The 15,588-nt window shown below is 43.7% G+C and overlaps 3 protein-coding genes and 1 non-coding gene across 6 annotated transcripts in view; all 4 read right to left on the bottom strand.

Moving 5' to 3' along the window:
• The window catches only part of LUC7L2 (LUC7 like 2, pre-mRNA splicing factor), a 32,026-nt gene extending 19,833 nt beyond the window's left edge, over positions 1-12,193 (bottom strand). Inside the window, exons 1-2 of one of the 3 annotated variants that reach the window (XM_050325303.1) lie at positions 11,820-12,193; positions 1,870-1,964 (exon numbers count right to left, since the gene is read on the bottom strand). In XM_050325303.1, the coding sequence (XP_050181260.1) occupies positions 1,870-1,964; positions 11,820-11,880 (156 nt within the window). In that variant the 5' untranslated portion in view covers positions 11,881-12,193. Of the gene's footprint in view, positions 1-1,869; positions 1,965-3,654; positions 3,726-11,819 lie in introns of those variants that run through there. The other 2 variants (XM_050325304.1, XM_050325305.1) reach the window with 2 other exon arrangements.
• Positions 11,978-14,357, bottom strand: LOC126644960 (translation initiation factor IF-2-like). Its single transcript, XM_050324836.1, has 2 exons — positions 14,329-14,357; positions 11,978-12,734 (listed from the first exon to the last, which is right to left on the bottom strand). Exons 1-2 carry the CDS (start codon positions 14,355-14,357, stop codon positions 11,978-11,980), a joined length of 786 nt encoding a protein of 261 aa, XP_050180793.1.
• A 131-nt stretch (positions 14,358-14,488) lies between these two features.
• On the bottom strand, positions 14,489-15,004 carry FMC1 (formation of mitochondrial complex V assembly factor 1 homolog). Its single transcript, XM_050325323.1, has 2 exons — positions 14,826-15,004; positions 14,489-14,740 (listed from the first exon to the last, which is right to left on the bottom strand). The coding sequence occupies exons 1-2, from the start codon at positions 14,952-14,954 to the stop codon at positions 14,546-14,548; spliced, it is 324 nt and encodes a 107-aa protein (XP_050181280.1). The 5' UTR covers positions 14,955-15,004; the 3' UTR covers positions 14,489-14,545.
• A 425-nt stretch (positions 15,005-15,429) lies between these two features.
• Positions 15,430-15,502, bottom strand: TRNAR-CCU (transfer RNA arginine (anticodon CCU)). Its single transcript has one exon. It is a non-coding gene; the product is annotated as a tRNA-Arg (tRNA).
• Positions 15,503-15,588: the final 86 nt, after the last annotated feature.

Raw genomic sequence — 15,588 nt, 5'->3', positions numbered from 1 at the left:
AGATTATCTTGTGATGCAAAAAAAATGGCAACTCATGTCCAGTATTTTACTGATAATCTAGTTAACAAAGAGATTTAACCTCATAAAACGTCCCAAGAGAATTTATCCTTTCAGGAGCATTCATGGATTTGAATTTAAAAAAAAAAAAAAAGTCACTCAACCTTCGTTATGTATAGATTTTGAATGGAAAGATGCATCAAAATTTTCCTCTCAAAACTCTGGAGAAAACTTCACAGTCATTTTCTAAATCAATGATAAACTGTTCAGTCAGACTCTATGATTCTCACCCTTTTAAAACTGCTCTTCAAGAGAGAAGGTCCACAGCAGAACATCACATGGGTCAGGTAAAGCCTGCCTCTTACAAGTCCCTTACTACTAGTCCCACTGAAAGGATTAAACTAGTCATTGTTTTTCTGGACCTGGATTTACACTGTGGAACACATTTTGTGGTATGATGACTAAATACATTATGAGGAAGGAAAAAAAAAAAGATTGATATTCTCTGAAGCAGCAGTTTAGTTTAGTACTGCAAGAGCAGCAGTAGAATCCAGTATGAGACAGATGAAAACTTCCACTTAAACTGAGTAAGCTCCCTCAGCTGACGTGAGTGACCTGCACCATAAGAGGCACTACTGCAGGATAACTATGACTTTTATAGTTCTAAAGATAAACACTTCTTACTTGCTGAAGACAGCTGTTCTAGAAATCTTTGTTTACTGAAATTAGACACAACGAAAAGCTGCCAAATGAACCTTTGAAAAGTCTCTTCTTGTAGATTATGATCAATGAGTTTGTATGTTTATACAGCATACTGGTATGTCTCAAATCCCCCCACAAGCAGAAGCTATTCTGCTCACCACGAAGCGAAACACTGGCCAACCTAACATGTGGGTGAAAAGAAGTACATTCTTCCCCCTTTTTCACCATGTTGCATCAACAGTAATGCACACAACACTACTTCAAATAATCCTTAAGACAAGTTTTCCAGTACTTATTTTCCCAGGAGCCAAAGGGTAACAAAATGTGCCAACATGAGTAAGAAAAGCTACAGAAGTGCATCATTAAGACCAGCAGGCACACGAGACTCTGCATATCATCATACTACATCTCTCTACTGTTAATTACTCTAACATCACTGAACATTAGGTTACATAATCAATGAAACATAACTCACCTGCCATTCACAAAAAATAAGCTACTTAAAACAGGCGCCCCAAGGTGAAGTACCCACACACTGTCAAAGCCCCTTGTTTGCTATGCTCAGGCAGTAGAACTTCAGCTACAGAGTACACAAAAATCCATGTCAAACAACTTACTAATATGCCATAAATGGAGATTTAAAATTTGCCTTAGAAATTATGAAAATGGCACAGTAACTGGATATTGTATAGTAAGTGCCACTATCATATTAAATGTATCTCAGCTTCTAGAAATTTAATTATTTGAACTTCCAATTATTTTCCTCTCCCCTTCCCTATACAAATGTATCTGTGAGGTACTTTCCCACTACAATATAATTTAAGAAAGCAACTTCATAATTTGTGCATAAATTATATTTCCTTTTTCCTACTACTTGTAACTGTACCAGCTTAAGATCACTTTGCTGTAGCACAATTTATGTAGGTAGCGTTATTTGCTTTTTTATGTAATACCACATAGGGACATTTAAGTAGTAATTAGCATACAGAATTCTAAAAACTAACTTCATAATCCATAAATTAGTTGTTTATAACAGTTCCTCTGAACTACCAGAGAGCACTAGATAGACACTCACTGAAAACCATGAAGTTAAAGGAGATATTACAAAGAACAAATAGAATTCAATTTTTCCATTCTTATCTAAATAAAACATGAGATTTAGCTACATACAGTTCCAGAGAGCACATCATGAGGGCAGCAGTTGAGAAGGTGGCTCTTGCACACTCTGTCATCACTGAATTTGATTCGCTGACGGGTCGTGTCACCTGCAATATAGAAATCAGCACATTCCAGGTTAGAAAACTGAGGAAGTCAGACACGCTCTCCAGGTTACATGCAAAGCGTTAACAGTGCCCTGTCACATAGTGAACGTCTATGGAAACTAGAATTTAAAACACTCTATGCTTCTTTGCCAAATAACACCCAAAACACAAATGTGTGTTTTAATGCTCTATAATGCTATTTAAAAAACCTCTCACACTTCCCCTTCAAAAATGCAGTAGGAAAAGTGCTTGAAACCAGAAAGTCAGTATTAGCTTAAAAACACTTTGATACAACAGCATTTGTTAAATGAGCTATATAATGTTCTATTCAGATTTTGCATGACATAGTGATGTATTTGTATGCAAGAATTAGCGTATAAAAGCAGCCTCATAAACACAAAATGATACACATTGAGTCTTCACCAAATCCCACCTGATACTCATTTTATGATTTTGCACCCTCTTACTTCTGATGGGAGTAGCATAAAGAGTTGGTAGAAGAATGATTTTAAATGCTTACAAACCTGAAAAAAAAATCAGTCAAACATACGGGCATAGCCTATATGCAAAATATTTTACAGGTGTTTGCATATCTCCATATGATAAACCATTTTTTTTTTCCTTTTCTCTTCTGCATGCTGCTTGTTGGGCTGGAACATCTTAATTAGATCTTCATTGTGGCAGGTTGTAGTTCCTGCATCAGCAGAAGCATCAACCTGCCCAGACACTGAGGTCCAATTGCAAGGTTAAATAACCCCTTCTTGGAGCAAGACCTGAAGTCTTCCGAACAAAGTAACCAGTTGGTATTCTGGGGATGAGGGCAGAATATGTTTCCCTTTGACTCATAACATAGTTATCACTATTTGGAATTCAGAAGAGAGATCACTGCAATGGTTCTCTTCTTGTTTAAGACGCAGGCATGATAAAACACCTTAATCTTGCTCAGGATGTAGTCAGTTATTTTTTTTTAAACGTAACAACTTGTTAAGATCTCTAATCATTGAAAACCTACTGGTGAATTACTGAAGCAAGGATGGCTGCTGGGAAAAAAAACGACATACGATGAGTTCAGATAGCAGCCTCTTCCATTTCATTAAAGAGTGTAGATACATTTTGCAATTAAAAAAGTTTTTTTAAGGCTTCATGATTTGAAACTCTTAAGATTTTTGAATCTATTGAACAATTCAAGAAGCCAAATTCATTACTGAGGTAACTGTAACAGAAGGGAATAACAAACCCATATCTTTTTAGATTACAAGCCTTTCTTACCATTATGCAATCAGATTTTTAAATATCAGTTCTATGCATAGGATGCTAATATATAACATTTTCAGATGGGCCACGTTTCAGATTCTTAAGTAAATAAAAGTTTCCATAAAAAACACACACTTAATTTGCCTGTGGGATACGACAATTAAAACCTGTAACCCACACACCAAAGAGCTTCAAAGCAGTTCAACAATAGGTTTTCTAGAGGACAACCTTACTGCTTAGTTATACTTACACTACTAAAAATTTAGAGTAATCCCTTTATAATCATGCCTGCTACTGCAATAAAGAGTTTCCCTCTTCCTTTTTTTTTTTTTTTTTTTTTTTTTTTTTCTTTTTAGGAGGTGGATCTGTATTTTTTTAAACACATAACTGCGTTTGTTCCACATTCATTAACACATCTGAAAAGTTATTGATAACTCACGGCTCGGCGAATGCGGGGCCTTTCTGACACTCCCTTGCAGATTGATGTAGGCAGGCAAAGATACATTGAACCTTTATAAATAAAACAAGGGGCCAGATTGTTCAGTTTGTATAGAATAATAGACTCTGCCAGCAATTTTAACACAGCATCTAGAAATACATGTTGACTGTAAAGATTCTTCTATATAAAGACACATGAACAAAATAAAGAAAACTATTTTAAAAACCCCACATCTGACAGCCTAAAAGCACTAACCTAACAGAAGTCAAGGAGTTATCAAGACCAGAAAATTGCTGAAAAATTGTGGTTCCTTATGTAAAGTTGGCAAGCAGAATTTTCACAGACTTTATCTCAACATATTCATAGCTTTTTTCACACCTCTACCACAACTAGGTATTGATGCTACAGCTGAAATACAGTCTTTTTTTCATCAAAGTGGCTAGCATGATAATCACAATTACCAAACCGACGTCAGACAGCATGAGGGGGAAGGGAAAAAGAGGTGGCAGAAACTCATCAACAACAGCCTCAAGAACATTTTACACATTTATATTTTAAACCTTTATTCTTTCTGCAATTTATTCTTTCTTTCTTTGGTAAGTCCTTTAAAGGCCTTTCAGGAAGGCTTCCATACACAGATCATTTGGATGTTTACCTCTTCCTTCCTATGAAAAGCAGTTTCATACCTTTGCATTTCTTTATAATCTATGCTGTTTCAGAAGGAAAAGTTTATCAAAAAGGTGTCATATGCCCCGTCCTAATAATGACTGAATTTTGTGTCTCTCTGGCAGCTCACTCGCAAGTCTGACAGCCTCAGAAGAAAATGCTCTTACTTATTCATGAATTTTGTGAGCTCCTATACTCCTGAATAGTGCACACCTGTTGGCAAAGACAGAAGATGCATTCTGCTGCTGACCCACAGAGGAATCATCTTGAGTAGGTGATGACCTGAGGTCTACATGGGTTGCTAGGGGGAGGGCAGAGTAAAATCTATGGATCCACTATGCACCTGACATTCTGCCTACAGCAAATACAACTTACACAGATGCCTTCTAAGAATTAAAACAACACAAACAGATGTGTTCTTAAGCCAAGGACTTCCACAGTACATCAGATAACCAAGACACTACTTCTCCTTGTCAAACTGTACGGTCAAACAAACAAGTGAATGCTAAATAAGGTTTACGAGTGTTTTAAAACAAAGGCTTTATATATCCTGTAGTAAGAAAGTAATACACCTAGAACACCAAATACCTGCATCGTCCAAATTTTAGAAGTATTCTTAAACATTTGTAAAGAGGACACTGATACTTCAGACCTTATTGCAAGTTCTATTTTAACAGGTAAATAATTAAATTAGCTCAGAATAGCAACTTATTTAACCCTGCCTCCGAAAAAGAGCAGAATATCCAACTACTTGATCTTTAGGGCTCCTGCTCATTAAAGAAATCAAAGTAAATTACCAGGGCATTACAGGAGTCAACATCTATTAATCCATCCCTGTGTTTCCAATTAGATTTTCTTCATTAGAAAAAAAAAGGTTGATAAAATTTGTATAGAGAAAATACAAATTAAATTTTCCTCAAGAAGCAAAATCTTTAGTTTACCTAACATACCTGTCCCAAACCACATTTCTATAAAAGATTAGTTTCCAGGGGAATGGAGAACTTTGAAACAGAATTAAAAACATTCAAGAAAAAAAGCAAAACATTAAGGAAACTTTGACACTAGCACATGTCCTATCCTTTATAAGCATAAGGAAACTGCACACTAGAGATACAAATATTAAAGACATTATGGCAGTAATGTAAACTTTCTAATGGAAGTTTTCTATTTTGTATGAAACATGCTGACTGCAAAATTTACATCAATATTCAAGACCAGTGCATACTGCTGATTAAGGAACATCCAGAGGTTAAGATTACAATGTGCACTTGTACTGATTAAGGAATATCCAGAGGTTAAGATCACAATGTGCACTTGTACTATACAATTCACTTTGAACTCCCATGTTAACAACCTATTAACAAGCCTCCACAATGTCATTCCTGTTCAGTACATTTTAGTCACAAGCCATCAGAATGAACACTTAGGCATCAACAATGCTTAGCATTATAACATGCTTATATCAATTACTTCTTTGATCCAGCATCCCTTACTATTCTGATGTACCCTAGTACACTACTATCAACAATCCCAGTGCACAGATAAGAATTACTCTTTATAATCCAACGGTAACCTCTAACTGTAAACTAATGGTGTAATCCATGCAAAGGAAACAATGGGCACTTGAATTTTCATGCTGTTGACTTCCTACATTAAGCTACATCAACAAAAAAATCACTAACTTTCCACTAAATTTTTGAAGCATGAGTCCCAACATATTGGCAAGGGACTCTGAAAGCTTTACTCAAGAAGAGCTACCAACTGGGTGGAGTATCTGGTTAAAAACTGTGTATCAAATTTCATTCGCAAAGCAAGCCCTGTATAGCAAATATTCATCATTATTGAAGCAGTCACAGAAGATCCTGTTCCTGCTGCACACTGAATGGACAGCTAATTCTTATATTTTTGTCACTAACACTGGATGCATCTTTACCATAATACCTTTAGAATAATCCATATTTCTAAGTAGGACTGCTTCTGGTTTACACCATGACTGAAGTAATACTTGTGAATGCAGAACACAATGAAACAATTTTTTACCTAATGCATTACAACTGGAACTAATACATGAATGAACATGCCTATTTGCTTCTTCACAAACACCATTTCATAGGGTGTCCCAAAGAGTAGAAAAATTCCTCAAGTCCTTCACTGTTCCCCCTATTTTTACACTAAACTACCAGAACTTTGAAACAAAGCCAGCAATTACAAACAATTCACTAAACACGATCATTGCTGTTAAAACCTTCTGATCACTCCTGATTGACAAAACATCTTTTCATGAAGTTTATGTGTTGTGACAACTTTCGGATTTCTGAGCTGATACCAATTCAACATTTGGGGCAAGTTTTGCAGGAATTCCTGTATAGGACATACTTTTCTCTGCCACTGCTGCTGATCCATATTTAAAAGCTGAGCTCTCAGAAGATGCTCTTGGCTCCCTAGCCTGACTCAGCCTGCAGCTACCCAGATGGCTACCAATCCTCCATAATGAACAACAGTGTATTGGAAGTTCAAAAGCACGTATCTCCTTCCACCTCCACGTGTAAAGCAAAGTGGAAACCCACAATCTATCTAGCCTGAAAATACCAACATCAATCTATTATGCATTATTAAGCACATAGAGACTCTTCAGTAATCTCATACAGAAACAAAGAAATTAAAAAATGGGTTACATGTTCTGGATTACACCTCTGTTACCACATAAAGTGTGCCACCAAACACAAGATGGCTAAAATAAGTACAGGAGTGTCACTTCAGCTCCTCCCAAACAATGAGGACAGAAAACTCACACATTAGTAACCGCTGCTAAGGATAACTGATGTATAAAACAGAAAAAATGGTTAGGATGTGAACAGATGCAAATAGGATTTTGTAAGTTTCAAAGCCAGAAGAAGATGATCTACAACAAGAGAAGTGCTTTGCTAGTAACAGCTGAAGAACCAAGTTAAAGACTTCAAACACAGCAACTCAGCTCAAAAAGCTAGCAGGGGAAGCCAAAGAGGTGCTTTCTGGCACTTCATACATATGAGTTCTGTACACCTAAAGGCTACAGAGATTTTTCTGCTAGTCACATAGCATAATATTTGTTAGGATGCTTGGGAGAACATTTTCATGAGCACATGTAAGTCTCAGAAGCATGCACAAATTCACCTGTCCTTAAGAGAATCCAATTAACTTTGCCAGCTTTTCATATCCCTAGATTATAGATTAATTTTGAAGTTGTTTGGTTAAAAAAACCCAACCCCCCCACCACATTTCTTTGCAGCAGTCAGGTCTTAGCAGTTTCAAGATATTATGTGGCACCAGGGCCATTCGGATCTGCTGTGTCTGCACTACTGTCAGAAGCAATGATCCTGCTTCACTCGCTGCTTCTAACCAATTCCTCACGCTGACTCGGGCACTCACTCCTGCAGCAAGGTGGAGCACAAAACTGACCTGCGGGAAAATGAACCTGTTGGGCAAGATAAGCTGATTTAAGAAAAAAATGCATCTTTTCAATCAGGCCTTTGAAGAAAACTTGTCAATCTTTGCCCATTTCAACTATATTCTGAAGGAAAAAAAAAAACACAACAAACCGCCAAAACCCCCAAACCCCCTGGGCTACTCATATCAATTGTTAACATTTCACTCAATTTGTAAATGACTTGATTTATAGTTATAATTCTATGTATAAGGTTAACTTCTGTTTTCTAGAGAACACGGATGGCAAAAACAGGGTTTATCTAAGCATACTATAAAAAAAATATTTACTCAATGTTACAGTTAAAAACCAGTATTTTAAAAAATAAAAATCATACTTTTTTATGAGCTTACTCCTAATACTCCTGAATGACAAGTTCCCACAGCTCTGGTCATCAACAATAAATTCAACTTGAATTAACCTTTTAACTACTGATATATGTAATAAAAACTCCATCAGTTTAACTGCTAACAGGAAAAAAAAAAACCAAACATGAAGAAAACATTCCGATGTAGATACATAAGATATGTATCACAGCTGGTCTTCAACACTTCCTACTTCTCAGCGTTTGGGAAACCCATGTTGTATCTTCAGTAATTTATATTTAAGCCTCTCTAAGTATGCCTGGTTATCAGTACTTGAAATGGTATTTCAGAGAAGATTTCTGTTAATCTGTAGTCATAACTATATTAAATGTAAATGAGCCCAGGTTTTTACTCACATCAAAATCTAAGGCACTTTTAATTTTTTTTTTAATTTTGGCATGGTCCACATTTAATTCAGTTTTCCACTTCTTGTCAGAGAAGCATGCAAAAGAAGTTTAACTTGGTATTTAATGTATTAAAAAAACCCATCCTGTTTTTAAATGTGCTTTTTCCAGGCGTATAACAGAACCATACCTGCCATTTACAGAATTATTTCCTTGTACTGACATTAACAATACAACTGCTTTTTAGATAACCCAGATGTATTCTAGGAACTGCAACTCACTGGAAACTGCTGAGGAGCACCTGCCAAGTGCCTTCAGCTTCAGTCTCTGTCAGGTGTCTGTCACATGAGCAAAGGCAGGCAGGGAGCACCAGGGCACTGGCCAGGCAGCCGCTAACAGGCTGTGCCGGAACCTCCCATCCTGGCAGGTACCACCAGTGATGGCGTGTGACTACAAGTGCATCTATCCCACTGCCAAAACTCAGACAAGGGAGGAAGCAGTTTGCCAAAGGAAGTCAGGAGGCTCTCGGTTCTCCCTGCCCACAAGCACAGGGCCCTCTGGGAAGGGGTCCAGCAAGGGGCAGGCCTGAAGCTGCGTACCTGGTTCTAGTCGGCCATATGTTGGGCAGCTCTGTTTGACATGAGAAGACTCCTGTCTAAAAGAGTTTGTTTTCCATAAATATTCTTATGGCTCAGTGGGTATTTTCCGAATCAATTTGACCAATATAGAACTGTGCTTTCTAGGTGTTCTTAGAGCTTAACAGCAAATCTATAAAAACATTTAATAACTACATCCTCCAAGCTCCTCCATTCTGGCCCTAGGGACACCATTTAAAATGAGTGTGCACATATTTCCACAAATTACAGCCTACAGCTCATCTCCTAAAACCATGTCTGAGCATCTCATTGCGGAATTTTCCAAACCATTTTCAGAGCACATTCCTGTTCTCTAGAAATGATACTATAAGCTAAAAAAAAAAATTAAAAAAAAGACTACATATATTCAGGCATCACCACTGGTTTTGAGTTTACCTCATTTACCTCTCAGTTTTTTTCTGTTCCCACTGAAGAGATCAAATGTTAGATCTACCTTTCTAAAATAGATTTAAACTACCATATTCTAGGCTCCTCAAAAAAACCCAAAACCAACAACAAAAAATCAAAACACCCCAAACCCAAACAACACAACCCACCCAAAATAAAACAAAAAACCCCATCAGACTGTGTAAAGTATAAAATTAAAAAGCACTTTGGCAATTTTTAACAACATAAACCACAAACATTGCCCAAGAAAGATTATTTTTTAAAAAACATTTTCAACTCTTTTGTGTTGCCAGGTAGAGAAAAATCAAAGGCAATGGGGACAAGTGGTGAAATGAGAACTATGATTTAATAGAAAATTAAAACATTGCCATATTCTAATGGAAAGCTGCAATTTGCATATTACTAGAAATAGAATATTTATCAAAGGTAATAGAAACATAAAAAACCCCTAATGACCCCAAATCCCACTACTCTCAAGGTTCGCAATATTTCAATGACCTTGAGCCTGGCCTTGAAATTAGTAAATACCAGCTCTGCAAAAAAGGCATCATTTTCAATCCCTGCACACACTTCAGCTTAAATAATGCTCCACTGGATTTTTCATTTTTTCTTTAAACTAGAGTGCTGTTCCATTGAGATCCTTAATCCAATAATGGAAGCCAGTTTTGCAAATGGTGTTTTCTTCTCTTCCTTCCTCATCCTGCCAATTTTCTTCAAATGCCTCCTCTCTAGCCAGTTAGTTTCTAAACAGTCCAGCACATGCAGTTTAGGAATTAAAGGGTGGGTGGGAGGGGGGAATACAAGCATCAATAAACTAACTGCTTTCCCACAAAGCTAAAAAAACACTAGTCTCAAATGGCTTTTCCTGGTTTAGATGTTAGTCGCTCAGCATTTTTGAGCTGTCACAGGTAAATCACACTCTTTTCCCACCACCCAACAGAAAATACTATCAGAAATTGCAACAGCTCCCCCATCCCCCTTAAACCTTCTGTGTAGCCTTAGGCAGTTCTGAGACAGCGATCTAGGTGCCAGCACTGGGAAGAGTTGAGTTTCATAAGCACAGTGTTACTTTGCCAAGCACTTAGACACGCGCAGCCACAACAGGAAGTATTGGAAAATCTTCTGGAGCAAGACAAAACCACCCTAAATTAGATCCTGCATGATGACTACTCACTAACCAGCCTTACTGTGTTCTTTGCAGAACAGTAATTTAGAATTTAGCAGAAAGCACTCACGGTATATGGGGTATGTGAAAACTAATTACATCCATTTAAAGTTCTACATTATACTAAAAAAGCCGTCAGATCACATTAGCCCGGTACCAAGAGATGATCGGCACATACGAGGCACATCCCACTTCCTACATCCTAATCGGTGCATGGGAAAACAGGCAACCGTTAATTCTGCACGAAGCTTCAACAAACATGTAACACATCTGCAAGAGCGAGTACGACATGCAGAACACTTAAATCATCTAATTGCTGCCTACCCTCGGGTGCAGTATTCTTTTGTTTATAAGTTAAGGACTGCACAGTGTAACAGGAACTGCTCTTTCCCAGCAGCACCCCAACGACGTGGATTTATGGGCAAGTGCCGGTTCAAACTTTCGAGTCCATCGCCACACATCCAGACAAAAATTGCGAGCAGCTTTACACGGCAACAATCTTCAGTCCACTGTGCGACTGCAAAGCGATATGAAACCCGACCATACATCTAGCATCTCCCTCCGGGAATTACTGCCTCCAGATGTTAAGCTTTTAGTTAGCTGCTTGGGGCTTGTTTTTACAAGACCTTGTCCACTTGGGTCAGCCTCACTTTGCCTTTCAGAAAGCAACAGCCATACCCGCCTGCTGACTGACACGACGGCTTGGGTCGGAATTTAGACAAAAACTACAATAAAATAAAAACCTGCCCTGCTCTATGAAAGGGGCTGTTGGCTTAGGGGGGATTTCTTGGCTCGCTGTATCCCCCCCTCCCACGACCGGAATGTCGCAGCCGCCGTGTCCCGCGCGGGAGGGCTGCGGGCACCGCCGGCAGAGCATCTCCCTCCGACGGCAGCGGGAACGGCAGCGCCCGGCGCCGACAGCTCGGCGAGGAGAGGCGGTGCCCAGCCCCCGCCCCGCCGCTGACCGACAGCCCCGCCCCGCGGGGGAAGAGGGGAGCGGGCCCCGGGCCTGCCAATCACGGCGAGCGCCGCCCGGCCCGCCCGGAGCCGCCGTGACCTCCGGGGCTGCGGCGGCCCCGCCCCCTCCTGCCCGCCCCGCCGCGGCCGGGGGGCACTTACCGTCCCGGGACGTGCCCATGAGCTGGTCCAGCATGGCGCGCATCTGGGCCTGCGCCGACATCCTGAGCGCGGGGGGGGCCGGCGCGGCCCGGCCGAGTCACGCCGACAGCGGCCCGCAAGGCCTGAGGCGCGGCGGGCGCTCGGCCCTGCCCCTCGCGTCACGGGCGGGCCCGGGCGGGGCCGCTCCCCCGCCGCCGCGGGGGGAGGGAGGGGAGCGGGCGCTGCCCCCGCCTGGCGCTCCCGGGGGGGGCGGAGCGGGAGTCCCGCCTCGCGCCGGGCCCGGTGCCGCCGGTGCCGCCGCCTCGCGCCCCCGCACGCGCACCCTCCGCGCGCTCCCTCCCGCGCCCGCCACGCGCGCGCGCCGGCGGGAACGGAAACCCACGCGCAGGCGCCCTACGCCTCTCCGTCCGCTCCGCGACGTCAGCGCGGACGGGCCGCGGCGCCCTCCCATTGGCCACGGCCCGCGGTGCGTGGCCGGTGACGCACCGCGTGGCGGGGCGCCCGATTGGGTCGCCGAGCTGGGCCTCTGGGGCGCGCTGATTGGTCAGGGGGGCCCGCGTGGCCGCTGTGACGTCACGGTCTCCGGGCCAGCGGCGCGGGCGGGCCGGGGTGGTGATGGTGGCTGGGGACGGTCCCGGCGGGACACAGTGCCCTGGGGGACACAGTGCCCTGTGGGAGACAGACAGTGCCCTGGGGGACTGCAGCGGGCCCCTGCTCCTCTGCAGCTGCCGGGCGCGGCTGTGGTGATGAACGTCACTGTAATACCCCGCCTTTTGGAGAACCTCCCGTAAAACGGAGGCTTCGCCACGTGCGGCAGCGAATTCAGCTGGCGAGGCGCCGAGATCCAATTTCAAAATTGGATTGTCGTTCTCACGGTTTTTTATGCGTTCCGACGCCCGCACTTTGTGCCTCTCCCTTTGTCAACCGTGGCGTTTCCATCTAGTGCCCAGGACCCATCACGAAGATCAATTCTGATCGTATACCAGCGGGGTCGTGTTCAGCTTGTGAGATTACCTCAGTGCGAGTGACAAAAGGCAACACAAACCACCTGCCCAGTTACCTGTTATTTCACAAGGACTTGCAGAGAAGATGAAGTGCTCTTCTATCACATGTCCAGGGAAAAATTCTCTACCCAGTGCCCCTCAGCTATTTAGAACATGTCCTGGCTTTGCTTTTTCTTTAAAATATAAATTTACTTTTGTTGGTCATTACTTTGGATTGAAGGCGAAGTAAATGGAAGAGATACCAATACTGATTAAAAATTTCTCTTATTTAATACCTTAATATGCTTAGGAGAAATGGAGAAGTTTTAGCTATTACTTGTACCCACACCATACATCCTTTAGGTACTCTTTAAAGAGCATCTATGGCTGGCCAAATTTTAGCATTTCTTCCAGAAGTGATTTCAGTGAGCCTTTTTTTTTTTTTTTTTCCCCTTCTGGAGCAATATACTACAGACTTTGGATGAAGTAAACCTTTAGTCCGTTGGAAAAGTAAATTGGCATGAATGTAGCAGCTGCATTAAGTAACTCAGAACCACCAGTATTGTCACAACCATTTTCAGAGTGTGGTGACATCCCATAACTTAGATCTACTAAGCTGAAAATAGGCTGGTACTTTCCCACCTGTGATATCAATGCTTTTCAAAAAATTCACCATTTAACTTGTGAGACACTGCAACTGGAATTTGGTCTACAGAACCCTACAAGCTGTAGCTCCTACCTCCTTACCTTACCTCAGTAGCCCAAATCTCCCCAAATTTAAGGATCTATTGTCTATGTGCTGTACTGCAGGGATTAAACCATCTCATCATTCTATTTGCGATGTTTTTCTGTCAGAATACTTTGTTTTCCCTGGCAGTAAAAAAAAAAAAAAAAATCAAGTTTTGTTAGCCTTGCTTAAAGCTCCTCCCCATGTAAACAAACCTCCCATTTTTTACCACCGTAGGTCATGGTTGTTACAGATTTCTTACATATCTTACATACAATTCAACACCGAGAAAAGAACAGCAACAATTCAAGCCCCTTTTTCTGAAACTTGCTGTTCCAGATTGCGAGACAAACAAGAAAAGGCAGTGCCTTGTGTGTCCCTGGTGTGACTGGAAGTGGCCAGTTCCCCTCAGCTTTCTGAGACTTGCAGTGTGTGAGGGCAGCACAGAAGGTTGGCAGCCACACGACAACTTCTTGGTGACACTTGAGAAACACGTAATTCATGAAAAAATCACCTCTGTGAATCGCCAGTGCTAGCTCACTGCCATGGAAAAAACTAAGAGAGACGTCTGTGCTACTGCAGTGCTCACCAGAATCCTCGGATGTTCCACAGAAGGGCCCTTTGTTCTTGGGAGGGTAGGAAATTCGACACACAGAGAACGTGCCTGGAAAATGCTGCACTAAACATCAGGCAAATTCTCTCACCTACTGGTTTTGAGGGGGGAACCACGAACCCTTGCAACCCCTTCATTCAAGCTATTCAGCAGTGAAAGCTTTCATGTTTTTCCACTAAAAAACACCTTTCTGTCACCCCGTGGAGGCTGCCCATCGTACCACACACTCACACGGACGAGGGGTCTGGGAAGCCTGATACAAGGAGAGGGAGTTCCCAGTTAAGGCTTTTTCACTCCATAACCTAACAACGAGGGAAAAAAAAACCCTGCTGGAGAATGCAGTCCGTTCCGGTAGCCATAGAACATTTATTGAGGAATAAAGAGTTTACACAGCAGACCCACGTCAGCCTTTCCCCCCCGGCTGCTGGGGCAGCCTGAAGCCCACCAGGCCGGCGACCTCCTCGGGCGAGCGCTCGCCCTTGCCGTGGTACTCGCGGTGCAGGGCCTGGTGCTGGCGGACGCTGCGGAGCAGGCACAGGTAGGTGGCGGCCTGGAAGTGCAGCTCCTGCTGGGCCCGGCACAGCTTCTCGCTGGTCACCTGCGGGGAGCGGCGGTCAGGGCGGCCCCGAGGCCTCGCCGAGCCCCGGGGCTGCTCGGGCAGGGGAAAGGGTGCCCGCGCGTACCCGGTGCGCGCGGAAGGCCGCGAGCACGTGGCGATAGGCGGGGCTGTCGCGATAGTGGCTGCCGGCGGCATGGCGGAGCTCGCGCAGGAGCGCGCGCAGCGTGCGCAGGGGGGCGCCCAGCGCCGCCATCTTCCGCCCTGCGCGCGCGCCCGCCCGCCGGCCAATCGAGCGCCGCGGCCTCGCCCTCGCGCCCCTACAGTGCGCGCTGCCGAGAGCCGAGTGAACGATCACCTCCCGCTCCCCCCGCCGCCATGGCAACCAGCGCAGGGCGAGGGCCGGGGGCCGGGACGGGCCGTGCCCGCACCCCTCTCGCGCTGGGCCAGCGGTTGAGCGGCCCGCCGCCCGCCCATGGCACCGGAGCGGGGTCACCGGGAGACACCCGAGGGACCCATCGCGCTGCGGGAAGCCGAGTTGGTTCGCGGCCGCGCATCTCGCGAGTTTCTGGGGTCTCCGGCTTAAAAGGGTCCACAGGTCTCGCTACAGCCACGGGGGGACGGCCAGCAAGAAGTCCAGGAACCGCACACCCGCGGCAGCAGGCGGCTCGCGGGTATCCGGACAAACGGCGAGGCTGGAGCGAATAAAATAAAAAATAAAAAAACGCACCCACCCCAGATGGGACTCGAACCCACAATCCCTGGCTTAGGAGGCCAATGCCTTATCCATTAGGCCACTGGGGCTGCCGCGGGAGAGACTCCTCTGCGCGCCTAATTGTGTCCTGTCCCCGCCCCCTTTGCCTTTTATGGGCAGCCCTAGTGGCCCTGCC

The sequence above is a fragment of the Myiozetetes cayanensis genome, unplaced genomic scaffold (genome assembly GCF_022539395.1).
Source record: "Myiozetetes cayanensis isolate MyiCay16 unplaced genomic scaffold, myiCay2020 scf3, whole genome shotgun sequence".
Taxonomy (NCBI): Eukaryota; Metazoa; Chordata; class Aves; order Passeriformes; family Tyrannidae; genus Myiozetetes; species Myiozetetes cayanensis.
This window is presented reverse-complemented; position numbering and strand designations above follow the sequence as displayed.